A 14,612-nucleotide genomic window follows, 5' to 3' on the forward strand; every position below is an offset into this window, starting at 1 on the left:
TGCCACAAACCAGTACCACCATTTCACTGTAATGCTACTTTTTTTTCACTTTTCAAATTGTACTGGAGAAGTCGAAAGTTTCTATTGCTTTTACCAGCAATAAAAGTTTTGCATTCACACTGTGTGGTTTATTTCGAGTATTTCAGACATATTAGGGCATATCCATTATGTAATAAAGGTTATTATGGCTTTCATAACTTTCATAGTTTTGAAACTTTATAGAGGATAAATGAAAAATGAATGCCAACATACATCCAAAGGGTAATAACCCACGTGCTTTCTACACATGTAACAGTCTACAGCCAGACAGGTGCAATACACATCGATACAAAACACATTGATGTGCGGATTCCGCACCATGTGGGACTGTGATTGACATCAAAAATTTACATACACACGCCCCCCAGGTCGAGGAAGTATCGGAGGATTGTCGTGGATCCGTCGGAAGTTCATACACACTGCACAGCGGAAACGAGATTGGAACAAAAATATTAAACGGTACGACCAACCAAATGAGGCGAGAATCGTCCACTTGGGCAGACTTTCGACCATCGTGTAACTGTACACACTAACCCGACTTTTGAACGAGCGGTCGTATGTCAGAAGTTTGAGCCGATTATTGGACAAAAACAGTGTAGTGTGTACCCAGCTTTACTGTACACACTACACTGACAATATATTAGCAATACCAGATCATAATGCTCTCCGATTTTATTGGATTATTAGTGGTTGTGCTGGTTAATCCAATTGGAAGATGAGAGCACCCATAAACCAATAGCAGTTGTGATGCCAGGTGATCATCATCAGCTATTTATAAAGTGCCACTAATTCCGCAGCACTGTACAGAGAACTCACTCACAGTCCCTGCCCAATTGGGGCTTGCGGTCTAAGTGCCCTAATATACGCTCTGACAGAGACAGACACCTACAGAGAGACTAGGGTCAATTTTATAGCAACCAATCAACCTACTAGTATGTTTTGGCTAAAAGGAATAAGGCAGGGATAAAAATTATATGTTCTTATTTTTTGATCTTTTAAGTTATTATGCCCTGCGACACAATGCCACAATTGCATTATAGCGCCACAGGTAGTGGGGCCAAAATTATGCGACTTGAAAATGGGAGACATCTGGGAGAAAGGCCTGCACTACCAGGGGTTCGTGAGAACTACCTAAATTTCTGCAGTCTCTCGGACATTCCCAGAGATTAGTGAAGTACGCTGCATTCACTCATAATAACTACCACCTTGGCACAGGGCGCGCAGTGTATGCATATGGGTGTGTGTGTAAAAAATAAAATAAAGCGTGTGTTTGAGTGTGTGTATATATATACACATTCAAACCAGCGGAATACACGAGCTGACAGTGTGGCGACTGCAGACACCAGAGACCCGTCGCTGTAACCAGCAGAACTGTGACTAAGGAAGCAACGTGTTTTATGGATGAGCGGATAAGTTTGGTGTCGCGGTTGTTTTAGAACATACATTTTATCCATCGTTAAGGAGAATTGGTTGCAGATCATACTCCGGGATTTCTAAGGAGCTACTATACAGATAAGCGGTTTGATTTTATATATCTGGTACGCACACCACTTCTATATATTCTGCATGATCAACTTTTGATTATATTTATCCTGTACTACAGTGATTTTTAGTTACCTGCGGTGCTGATACAGACACCGTCCTGTTCTAACTACTCTGGACTATTTCTGTGTACATTTGTGCTTATATGTTTATATACATTGTATACACCTGAAGGCGCCGCCCTTTACTATCTATATCCTACTATGTTATCGGACTAACCATCCGCCTTTAAGGTTGGCTGCCACACACATATTGTGGAGGTGTTGCTTTTATTATTATACATTCATCTATTTATTTATTGCCTTATACACGCATATGCAATTCTGTATTTGTGTCATCTTCCATATATTGGGTAAGCCCCAACTGTAGATATCTTGTTTGTTCTCTCCACCATATATATATATATATATATATATATATATATATATATATATTGTGGCAAGAGCCCGCTACTGCTGAAGCACATGCGAACAACTTCTTCCTTTTTATGTAGTTTTATTGTCAGGATGGTAAATGTTTTGACACCGTACAGATTTCACAGCAATGCTTGGAGACCCTAAACGCTAGCTAGACATAGCTCAGCTCTCTCAAGACCAGCCAGCTTACCCAGCGTTGATCTTACTGAACAAATGAAACAAACAAGCTTTTATACATGATGCTCCTCCCCCAGCCTTAGCTTGATGGACAGGTGACACACCCACCTTCTCTTTAAAAGAAAACACCCATCACTGGCTCTGTTTGCACAACCAGACACGCCCTGTCTGTTTGCTGAGAGGAAGGATTTCAGATCATGTAAGTTTAACCAAATTTAAACTATTGCTTTTCATACATAAGTCTTCACTCTAGGTGCATTACTGCACAAATGTTTTACTCTACTTCCCTGCTTTCTCTGTTAATTTCCAGCTAAATGCCTCCTTTTGTTACAATATATATACTTATATTTATACCTTTTTACTGTATATATAATACTAACTGAAGTACCCAACATTGCCTGGGTTTAAATCTTCAAGTTATTAAGTTATCAATCAATTGGTTGTCACTGTCAACATATAAAAAATAATTAGCAGCTACGATGTCATCCAAATCCATCCAGTGGAAGGCCCAGAACAGGCTCCCTGTGTCAAAATTCTGCCCGGCGTACACTATTGGGAGGTCCAACTGGGACCCCAACCACTCCATTAGGCATCCCAGACCAATTGCCCCCCCTCTATGCAGGTTTCATCCAAATCGTTGCAGGGGTGTCTGAATGCATAACCGTACAGACAAATAAACAGACCAATGATTTTTACATGTAAGATATATATTTAGCACAAGTAGGGTCACCCGGCGTTGCGAGTGTCCGATTTGTAATGTGTAGCAGTTTTAATATATTAGCCAATTGTTTGGTAAATAGATTAAAAATTCTATTTAGAAAATAAGATTTGTTGCTTTGACGCGTTGTCGTTATGTTGTGTTGTCATGAGGTTTCCTTCCAGCAGTCAAAGAATTGTTTGCAACCAAATATGATGTTATCAATATTTGTTGCTTTGTCGCGTTGTCGCTATGTCCTCTAATAGCTTACTATTTTCAATAACTATTTAAGATTTAGCAGCTTTACCTTGAGAGCTGTGTTACGAACCGCGACGATTCCTATAGCCGCCGTGACTCGCTCTCTTACCCTGGCTGCGTCCTGGCTGTCTCCATGACAACTGGGACAACGCATCCGGTTTTGGCCATCCGTTGCTATGGCAACAGCCAGGACGCTCTGAATCGGGATCGCCGCTTCCTGGTATGACAGCTGTCCGGTCACGTGCACAAATAGGGTAAATTATTCTACAGCCTCTTGAGGCTGAACAACTTCTGCAGGGTGTTATTGGTGGCTCTATGTATTTAAGGCAGGGAGGGCTTAGCCTATATATATATATATATATATATATATATATATATATATATATGTATGTATATATGTATGTATATATATATATATATATTGAAACAAAGCACAGGCAGAGCACCTCATAGAGTAATACTAGGGTAATAGAAGACCAAAGGTGTATATATATGCATACCGTCAAATTAGAGTATATATTCTGAAGTGGAGTGGATCTTCTTCGAGAACAGTAGCTCCGGATCTCAACTCATAAAAGATATCTTTTATGAGTTGAGATCCAGAGCTACTGTTCTCGAAGAAGATCCACTAAACTTCAGAATATATACTCTAATTTGACGGTATGCATATATATACACCTTTGGTCTTCTATTACCCTGGTATTACACTATGAGGCGCTCTGCCTGTGCTTTGTTTCAGTGACTAATTTCTTCTGGATTGACCATCTGGATACAGGCTTCTGTGTGGCTGCCACTCATACATGAGTAAAGTGATTTTGGACAGTATTGGGACTATTATTTTGACCAATCTAGACACTATTAAGTGTATGATTATTTTATCATATTTACCGATGTGGTAGATAGCGCCATTGTATATCTATTGTTGTGTCTCGTGTGTGTATGTATATATATATATATATATATATATATATATGTGTGTATATATATATATATATATATATATATATATATATATATATATATATGTGTGTGTATATATATATATATATATATATATATATATATATATGTGTGTATGTATATATATATATATATATATATATATATATATATATATATATATGAATATATATATATATATATATATATATATATATATATATGTATATATATATATGTATATATGTGTGTATATGATTTTATTTCCTCTCCCACTCTGTATAAGGTATGTTTTCTATTAAGTGAGGACTGCCTTTGAATAGATGAAAAACTAATCCTGACCCACCTTCCTATGGGAGCTTGCTGTGCCATCTTTGATTGAATTTGAGCCCTACCTCATGAGACAAATTGGTTGCATTCGTAATTTAATTGTTTTCACTGTATCTGATGATTAGATTTTTGAAAATGTGCGTGCTTAGCCTGAGACAAGACAATCACAGTTATAAAAGATGTGGTAATCAGTTTACTTGATGAAGAATTGTTCTCTCTCTGCATGTGAATATCAACCTTATTTTCTTATTTTGCTGTTCTTGTGTACATTTACAGAAATGTCTTGTCTTGTCTCCAAATGTGACGCTTGCATTTGCCGTTCATAGATCTCTTTTGAGGTTCGCAGTATTATATTAAGGTTTCCAGATCACATTCAAAACACTTTTTAAATACAATTTTAAACAATAAAAAAGTATATAACATTTGAAGTCTGCTGTTTAAAATTGAAAACATTAAAATGTACCACATTAAGCCTGAATATGCGCAAACTGGTTCAAACATGGCGGTGCCTGTTCGACTTTTCCGAACTTAACTTTTTTATAACTATCTAAACTTTAAGACATTTTCTGGTGAAAGTTTTGTACCAATTTGTCAAACCGAAACGAAAGGTGGCTAGTTAGAGCGTCTCTAAACAGTATGTTGTACAACCTGCACATAAACGATTCCACTAGTTTAAAAAGTTTTGCTACATCATATTTACATGGTTAAAGCAAAATATTATTTTTTCAAATATATTAATTGATCAAATTTAATTGTGACACAGCTATTAAAGTAAAAGCTCTTATTTTTTTTAACTGTGAGATCCCCTGTCCAGGCCCTTGCAGTTCCCAATGGACTCACCTCAGCCAGTTGTGTCAGTTATCTAGCGAGCAATGGAAGTGATGACAATTGCCTTTTTCTTTGTGTAACAACGCCCATTGGCTATACAATATATCAATATTGTGTTGTAATAGATATTACTGTCCTTCAAAATACACTTTTTCTTTTTTGGACATTCACCTTTTATTGAATAGTTTTCTATATTACAATATATTTCAAACTTAAGGACACTGAGGGCCTTATGTAGAATTTACGCTTACCGCAATTTGCAGTTACATTTTGTCCACTGAGACTTGTAGTGTACCAGGGAAAAATGTAACTAAAATACACACAGGTTTAAAAACTAATTTATATGATAACACACCCTACACATCCCTCATTTACCCTCTTTATTGCTCACCGAAATCCATGCCATCCTCTTCGTCTGTTCTAAATCCATGGATCCTGGGCTTGGCACCAACAATAGCTCTTAGCAGCAGTACAGTCATATATATATATATAACTGGGGGGATTTTCCAAAACTTGAAATCAAGCCCGAACTATAGGTTTCCCTGCTATAGTGGCTGGCAAAGCTTAGTGCTGGTACTGGTACATTTGGGGGGATCCCCAGCCACAGTATAGTGTTAACACGTTCGCTCACTCACTACCTCCCCTGTTAGCCTCTCTAAGTGTGGAGAGGTGGATATAGACTGAGAGCAGACTGAGACCTCTCCTTGGCTACTGTACAGGCGCAGTTTGAAAAAAGCACTTTGTGCTCTTACAAGTCAGACTTACCCCTGACTCCACATGAGAAACTGAATGTGCTACCCGATATTTTCTCTTTTAATTAATTATAAGCAGAGCAAGGGAGACTGTTTCTAAATATGAAAAATATAAAATGAGAATAGTTTTTCCTTGGGATAAAATTCACAAAACCCAAAATGCAAGCTCTAAAATACTTAACCCTGAAGGATATATCTGACATATTTTGAATAATAATCTTAGTTCAGAGATTGTAACAAGCTGTTGAATAAGTGTTTCCCTTTAAATGTGTTTTTTATACATTGCTTTCTGATCTAATTTTCCTACAATCGTTTTCCTGTTGTACATAGATGAGAAAGGTGAGCCATCTAATCTCGGCAAGCTGGGAAGGTGGTGATTGGGTTCAGGAGTTTGTGTAGCAGCTGAGCATGAATTCTCACTCAATAGGCATTGCTTAATGTCTGCTTCCTCTAAGGGTCAAGTGATATGTTCTGAAAATAAAATACTTGCATTATTCAGGGATAGATTAAGGGTATTTTTCATTTATATACTGTTCATGCTGTCTTATGTAATAAGATATGCAAGCTGAGGGTAACTAAAAGGGTTCATTGTGATAACTGATCATGGGTAGCACTGCAAATTTCTCATGTCTCAGTAGCACCAGTCAGCTACAGATGGATAGATTGAAAAAGGCTTATTATGTAAGATGCTATTGTACAATGTGTAGACGTATGTTGTGTATTTCAGCTGTGCTACATCAATGACAATTATAAATTGATTGGTTGCTATGGGTTACAGCACATTTGTGCTATGTCATTTGAAGCAAAATTAAGTATTAATATACAGTACTGTATATGTAGATACTAGAGTGAGTGAGAGAGATTGAATGGTTATAAAAAATTACGCTATAGCAAGAAATGAAAAAATATACAATTTGAAGGTGCATTACAGGAACCTGGCACTAAGGGCCAAGCTTCAAGTTTGAAGTACAGTGCACCAGGTCATTTAAAAAAATATTTAAAATATTTATAGAAACTTCTTTTATTATACAGTGGGTGGATTTATTATCCAGAATGTTTGTTTTTCCAGATAAAGGGTTTTTCTATAATTTGCTAATTTGGAGCACCTTGTGTAAAATATACTAAATCTCTCCACACTGCTGCTGGCATTTCCTCCTCAGTGAATGGTTTACTGGTGCTACATACAATTACTGTTCGAGAAAGTGTTCAGTGATCCTGTCTCTATCCAGAGGCAGTGCTGGGTTGTGTGGTGCTCCATTGCCTGGGCTGGGCACATGTGCTGTCAAGGCACGTTCGGAGCTTCACTGCGCATGTACATAGGTGGCTTCACTACACATGCGCCACTCACCCAAGTGAGTAACTAGCATAAGTGCAGAGGGTGTAGCTGCTATGGGTCCCACAGCTGAGGGTTGCCCTTTGTTCCTGGCCATATGTATATATGTAAGCTCATAGTGGCCCCTATATGCTAGTTACGCTCCTGCGCTCAACTCTGCCTTGCACTTGCTACAATACCTCTGCTCTGACTCAGAAGGTGGAAAAGCACCCAACGACCCTCCCCCACTGGGGAAAACTATTTTTTCTGTGTGCATGAACTGGTAGGGTGGCCCAGAGCATGGTGCCCCCTTGTCATGCTTGCTGGGCTTATATCCTTCTGCTGGGCTTGTCTGTTTGTAACTTTTTTTTTCTGATTTTCTGGATAACAGTTTTCCAGTTGAGCTCCATCCCTGTTTTAAACTGTTGTGACTGCAAAATCATCCTATTACAAGCAGGCATTTGTTTTTTTAATTAATGTTGTGGCTGTTGTGACTGTGCATGGTAGAAAAGATTACAAATGTGGTGAGCATGGCTGTGAGGACTGGATCTTCGGTTTAACAGTGTGACATTTTTAACCCAAAAACCAATGGCACTGCTAGGGTCTCAAAAGACCTAAGCAGCCTATAGTCTTGCAGTATTCCATTATAGGCAAAGTGAATGAGAAGTTACTTTTTACAAGTTGGAAACTAAGGGATCTACTTACTGATATCCTCCATTTTGGCGGAAGTATAATTTGTTATCCACAGTAATAAAAAATGAGCGTTTATCAGTGTTGTTTCACTGGGCAGTTCCAGCGAAAGGCAGAAGTGCACATGACTAAAGGGAGAGGTTGTTTGTAGGGAGGAAGGGCACAGAGATGAACAGGAATATAACCAGTTAACTTTTTTGTTGTTGTTTTTATGTTGAAATGAAAATATGTGAGTTTAATCCATACTTGCCTACTTTTAGGCACTGAAGTCCGGGAGATCCCGGACAGGGGCCATGACTAGAGGGCGGAAGGGGTCGGGGCGCGGTCAATCGCGTCATTTTGGCCCCGCCCCCACGGTGGAAATTATGTTTTGATGCGGGGACAAAATTACGCAATTCACCATTATTGTGGGCAGGTATTTGCCAGATGCAGGAGACTTGTCTGCTCTCCCGGGAGTCCGGGGGACCGACCCGGATTTCGGAAGTCTCTCGGACACTCTGGGAGAGTTGGCAAGTATGGTTATATCATGGGTATATATATATATATATATATATATATATATATATATATATATATATATATACATATAGATAGATAGAAAGATAGATGTAAATATATATATATAAATATATACGTTTGACCGAAGCATGTCAGGTAATAGATATTGTGTCTGTGTGTTTGTATATACACCCTGGCCTCTCCCTGGTTAAAATAATGAAAATATATACAACAAATTTTATGTAGTTTCACAAGGTATACACTTACATTTGCATGTGAAGAAACAGGAATTTTAATATCAGAATTCCCACAAAAATAATCAATGAAAACCAAAAACCTTACACATATATTGTGTACCCTTTTTTTCTTGCAGTAATCCTATTTAATATCTTTTTAGCCAGAGAAGAATGACAACGAATCAGTAAGTCGACGAATCAAGCCCGTGTTTCAGGAGGATCCGATCTTTCGCCGGCAGACATCTTACCAGCAGTCTGCTGTACATATTCCGACAGACATATACGAGGGCTGTAAGTTACCTTAATACCTATGCCAGCTTCCTGCATTGCATGTATGTATTGCATATGTACCAAGTATCATATTGGTATTATATATAGTTGTGTTTTTATTATATTTACCCCTTTCTTGTATGTTTGCCTGAATGAAGAAATTAGATACTTCTGCACATAAAGCAATAGGACATCATGGTTCAAAGTAAACATACACCTTAACTCTGGTTAATTATCTTCATACCAAACAGTAAATATTTCATTGCATATATTATTTTAGTTCCACAAATTAATTAATTTGTATGAATATATCAACTATACCTTTTGTCTTTCAAAAATAATCTTTTTCTGTTTCTCACAGAAAACAAACGATGCATAAATGATATACATGTGTTATTGTGTAATCAGTTCATAGCACTATAGTATTTGACTATGGCGAAAGTACAACCAGACTTATATCACTTGATAAGTTGTTTCTACCACCAGCTTTTGCAAAATCTAAACGTTTTCTTGTGTTCTATATGTCTTGATATTAAAATTAAGACTACTGGTAAAATACACGTTAATCTCATAGGATTAATTATATATGGTGGAAAACATTTATAAAAATGATTGCATTCAAAACAAGGAGGTTCAAGTTAAAACCTTTCTTTGTTAGAAGAAGCCTCCAAACATTTAAACACTGTGGGCTAAAGGAGATAGTAAATACAACCACTTGTTTCTTGCAATATAAAATTGCCATAAATAAGGAAATAGAGGTTTTGTTCTGAAATCAGGAAAATAGTGGTGATTGCAACTGATCTTTGACTGCCCATATATATGATGGTCAGTATGGTGGCACAGTAATTAACATTGCTGTCTCGCTGGGGCTATGTGTTTGAGTCTGAACTATCTGTGTGGAGTTTGTATTTTAACCCATGCAGCCACAGGGAATTCTCCAGGTGTGTAAGCTTCAATGGGGCAAATACTGATGTTGTTGATTCAGAATTGTCTATAAAGCACTCTGTAAGATGATGGTGCTAAATAAATAAACAATAATAATATTTAGAATGGGTAGTGCATGGCAGTCATAAAATTACACATTCAAATTTGATAAACAAGATGCCAGCCTATAAACATATTATATCTCATATATATATATATATATATATATATATATATATATATATAAAAATAGTCTGTACACAATAAGGAGTCGTGACATTTTTAATAAATCACTTTGTAAATTGACCTGGTTATGTATTGGAATCTTGTAAAAATATTTTTATGTCAAGACACAGCATGTCAATGAGCGAGTGGTTAGCACGCTTACACCAGTGCATCCATAATGGGAATGCACTGACATTGGTGCACTCACGAGTACAGGATAGGGGTTATGCACCTATATAAGTCATGGAAACATGCTGTACTGCATGTGGTAAGTTCAGTGCAGATCCTGGGTACACGGCTACCTGTGGTTCTCTGGTGTTTTGACTCTGCCCGACTCCTATTTGTGAATGTTTTGTGCCTGCCCTGACCTTGGCTTGGAATATAAACTATTCTTCTGGACAGTGATTTGGTGCTGCATCAAAAAGACTTGGCTCTTGTGCCAGCTCAGACATGACAGACTCCAGGTCTAATACTATACTTTTAATGCAACTAGATTCTGCACTTTAGCGATCAGTACATTTCCAGGTGTTCTCTGAGCAAGAAAGCTTCACACACACACAAAACTGCAATATGTAATAAAGATATTCCTCATCTTAGATGTATCTCCAGAAAGGCGAAAATCAAATATTTTCCAACTCCGGAATCTCTGATGATAAAAGATTACATAACTTACACTGTTCACCTCTACAGCTGGAACCAGATTCTTTTAAAGTAGAAAATATGGTGGCTTAAGGCCCGGACCTGACTATAGGGTCTCAATAAAATCACCATTAAAAAACAATATCCCCTGCCAATGTATTTTTAATCAAATTAATGTGGCCATGGTGTTCTATAAATTAGTCCTTAGTGGGGCTAAAAGTTTAAAAGGAATCAGGGAAGTAGATGAATGGAAGATAGTGTTAAATATTTGGTTGTGCCCTTTGGTTTATGTAATGCACCAGCTATTTTCCAACACATTGTCAGTGACATAACAAAATATTTTTTTTAGGCAGGTCTGTATTTGTTTGCATTATATTTACATTTTTTCCTCTTCTATTACTGAACACAGACAACACATGCATTTGGTTATACAAACACTCTTTATTTGCCAAATTAGTACATCTTCTATCTGATACACTTCCTTTTCTTTGTTAAATGATTTAGAGAGATGAGTTATCTATGCATCCTTCTAAGGAACATCCAGTTAATATTACAGCAATTGAAAGATTTCGTGGTTTCTCCAATTACTGTTGTCAATTTTTCCCCCATAGTAACTTCCATCAGCCCTGGAATGGAACACATCCTGTTGACTGGTCCTCTGAAGTAGTTAAGGCCTTCCAAACATTTAGAAGATTTTAGCTAAGCACCAAAATAGAAAGAGTAAACCAGGTCTTAAAATGGTTTCTGATGTGTTAAGACTTTCTATTCAGTCCCACTGGGCAAATGTCCTGCCAAATTTGCTTACAATAAATAATAGTTCCATTCATCTACTGGGACTTCACCATTGTTTAGTTTTTGTAGCGGGCATCCAATGTCTTTTTCCTTTTCTTCTACACAAGGTGTACATGAATCAAAGTCTATAAAAATTTGATTCACTCAATTCTGGAAATATGTCCCAAAAGTTTAAAAAAGGAATTTCTTCTCTATTAAAAATATGTAAAATGTAAAAATGTGTATAGGTACTTTAAAGCATTAATCCAGCCACAGCACCATTTCATCTTTCCTTCTCATGTACATGTCTTATGTCTTTCTGATAAAACCAGCCAAAAATATTTGTCTGACAGCTAAATACTCAATGTCACCACTCGTTCTACTACAGGGACACCCAGAATATGAAGTCCAGGAAATCCTTTTTTGTTTTTATCGAGGGTCCTGGCAATATTTCATGCACTGAAAGGGATATGGTCTGGAAGAACATTCCTGGATATCTGCTGAGAATATTTATTCTAGTCATTTTATAAAAAATTGTATTCAGACAATTCTCTAATCAGGAAGGTTTGGATCGGGAGGGGGTGATCTCTGGCTGGTTCCTTATGGAGTGTAACAGGATGGACTGCCTATGACACCATGTCTGTTGTGTTGCTGGGGACTGGTTGGGCTTGCCTTGCCACGTCACATTTCTTTATCCCAAAAGCGCCCTCTAACCGCAGTAGAAGGGGCTTAAGCTGCTGACACCCCTGGACTGCTTAGTGGCATCCAGAACCGTGTCCTTCTGGGTAACTGTCGCTGCTAGTGTACTCCCTTGCTGGTGCACCTGGGCTGGTACCCCTGACCACTTGCCCTCAGATTAGGGTTGCTGTGGATGGTAACCCTGGCCTATCACACTGGCCAGAGCTGCAGGTAGCGGGCAAACCGTTGGTACTGGAAAATTGGGTCTAACCTCAGAACAGCTGGTGAATGGATTAGATTTGTGTCTAATCTGCAGGTCACAGGAATTAGGCATCAAAGCAAGTTCCTTAAGCAGTGATGTTTATTAGCTCAGGAAGTCCTTAAAAGCACAGTTACAGCCACTAGTTGAAGGTACTAGCGACATCCAGAAAGGTACAGATTGAATGATACATTTCAGTACAAACCAATGCTCTTTTTATACACATTCTGACACACATGTCAACAGGGGGTAAGCCAGCCCCCTGATCCGGGATGGCTTCACAACGTCTCAGTTATTTTTAGTATCAGGATGCAATATGTTTCCCAAAACATGGATTTAAATGCAATGTAAAGTTAACAAAATGTACACTAATCTGTTATATCCTAAAACTTGCTGGTTGCATTTTTTGGACGGGATCTGAGATGCACAATGAAAAGCTACACAGACAGAGTGGCAGAGCCACCCTGCTGTGTATACAGGCTAAATAGACGTGTTGGTCACTGAGATGAAAATGTATAATTAACATGAGGGACTTTCTTTAGAAAAGTTATACAAATCCAATTATGACATCCTGTTACAAATCAATACCTCAGGAATGAATGCATTTCCTAAACTGAAATATAACACAATATAATAAAATAAGTACATTTCTTATACACAGTATCAAGAATCAGTACATTTCTAATTACATAAATTGGCACTCTGTGCTAATAATTTAAATATATTATTACAATAAGTTATTTATAAGTGATTCAGTCACATGGAGTTTTTGGATTGGTTGCCTGCACCTACATAAGTGCAGGGCACTGCACCTCACACTGCCCATGATAGAGGCAGTATACCTTGTTTCAGCATTTTCCTGTGAGTTGATACTAGCATGACCTAACTCAGAAAACTGTCATACTAATAGAGCCCAGGTAACCGTAACCTGTGTATAGAGAGAGAGAAGGACAATGGACTCTAAAGTGATGTCGGAACAAGCTGATGCTGGGAGATCAGGAGAGCTGCTACTGAGGACAGTGTAGAGGACAAAAGTGAGTGTGATTATCCACAAGGCATTGAATCATGTGTAACATATGTGGAATACCATCAATATTTATTTGCAACTACTGAGTTTGTGCTGGAGGTGTTAAATAAAGAAGTAGATCTTACCGAGAGATGGCATGGTGCCAGTTTATAACTGTGATGTGAATTCTATTGTTACAGCTGTGAAGTGAAATAGCTCACTTGGTTGTTAAAGTTGCATGTGCAAGGGCTCTTTCCACATTGTAACAGGGCCGTCTTTCCCATTGGGCACGCTGGGCAGGTACCCGGGGGCCCTGCAGCCCAGGGGGGCCCTCCGGAGGCAGAAAAAAAAGAAAACCCTGAAAAAAAGAAGAAAATACTTACCGTGCTGTCAGCTGGCGATTCGGCTCCCTCCCTGGTCTCCTCCTCCGTCGCGCTGGCAGTGCATGTCGGGCATGACGTCATCACGCCCGCCCGACATCCATTGCGGAGCGCGACAGAGGAGGAGACCAGGGAGGGAGCCGGATCGCCAGCTGACAGCACGGTAAGTATTTTCTTCTTTTTTTCAGGGTTTTCTTTTTCCTGCCTCCGACGGGCCCCCCTGGGCTGCAGGGCCCATATATATAATCATTATTTTTTTATTTTTGTATATATAGGGGCCCCGGAGCACTGCTGTGCCCGGGGGCCCAAGGGGTTCTTAAGAGGACCCTGCATTGTAAGGCTCAGGGATGTATAAAGAGGGGAAGGTAATTGCACACACATTACATATGTGCAATAAGCTCATTCAGAGTACATTTCTGATACATTTGCCATCCATTCAATTGGACTCAATTAAATTGGACCAAAACAAAAGTGTATAAATAAATGTCTAACAGATCAAAGCATATATGTACTCTTCACATATTTCGGATTCCCTGAGCAGGATAGCAGTCATTAAAGTGAATGAAGTCCTGCTCGATGCATAAACTATGTATAGCTGTATGGCCAGTTCAAAAATTGTAGTTTATATATCCTGAACATCACAAACTTTAAATAACCATACCAGGTTGATGTTTTTTTTCTATTTTGTATTTACAAACATTCCAGATAGTTTCTAATGCATTTATGCTCATTTGGTATATTTATTA

The 14,612-nt window shown here is 38.2% G+C and overlaps 1 protein-coding gene across 7 annotated transcripts in view; it reads left to right on the forward strand.

Moving 5' to 3' along the window:
- CACNA2D1 (calcium voltage-gated channel auxiliary subunit alpha2delta 1) overlaps positions 1-14,612 on the forward strand; it is a 612,754-nt gene that overhangs the window by 341,482 nt on the left and 256,660 nt on the right. For all 7 annotated transcript variants that reach the window (XM_075208701.1, XM_075208699.1, XM_075208698.1 and 4 more), the window contains exon 6: positions 8,876-9,005. In XM_075208701.1, the coding sequence (XP_075064802.1) occupies positions 8,876-9,005 (130 nt within the window). The remainder of the gene's footprint in view (positions 1-8,875; positions 9,006-14,612) is intronic.

Source organism: Mixophyes fleayi, chromosome 4, assembly GCF_038048845.1.
Source record: "Mixophyes fleayi isolate aMixFle1 chromosome 4, aMixFle1.hap1, whole genome shotgun sequence".
NCBI classification, from domain to species: Eukaryota; Metazoa; Chordata; class Amphibia; order Anura; family Limnodynastidae; genus Mixophyes; species Mixophyes fleayi.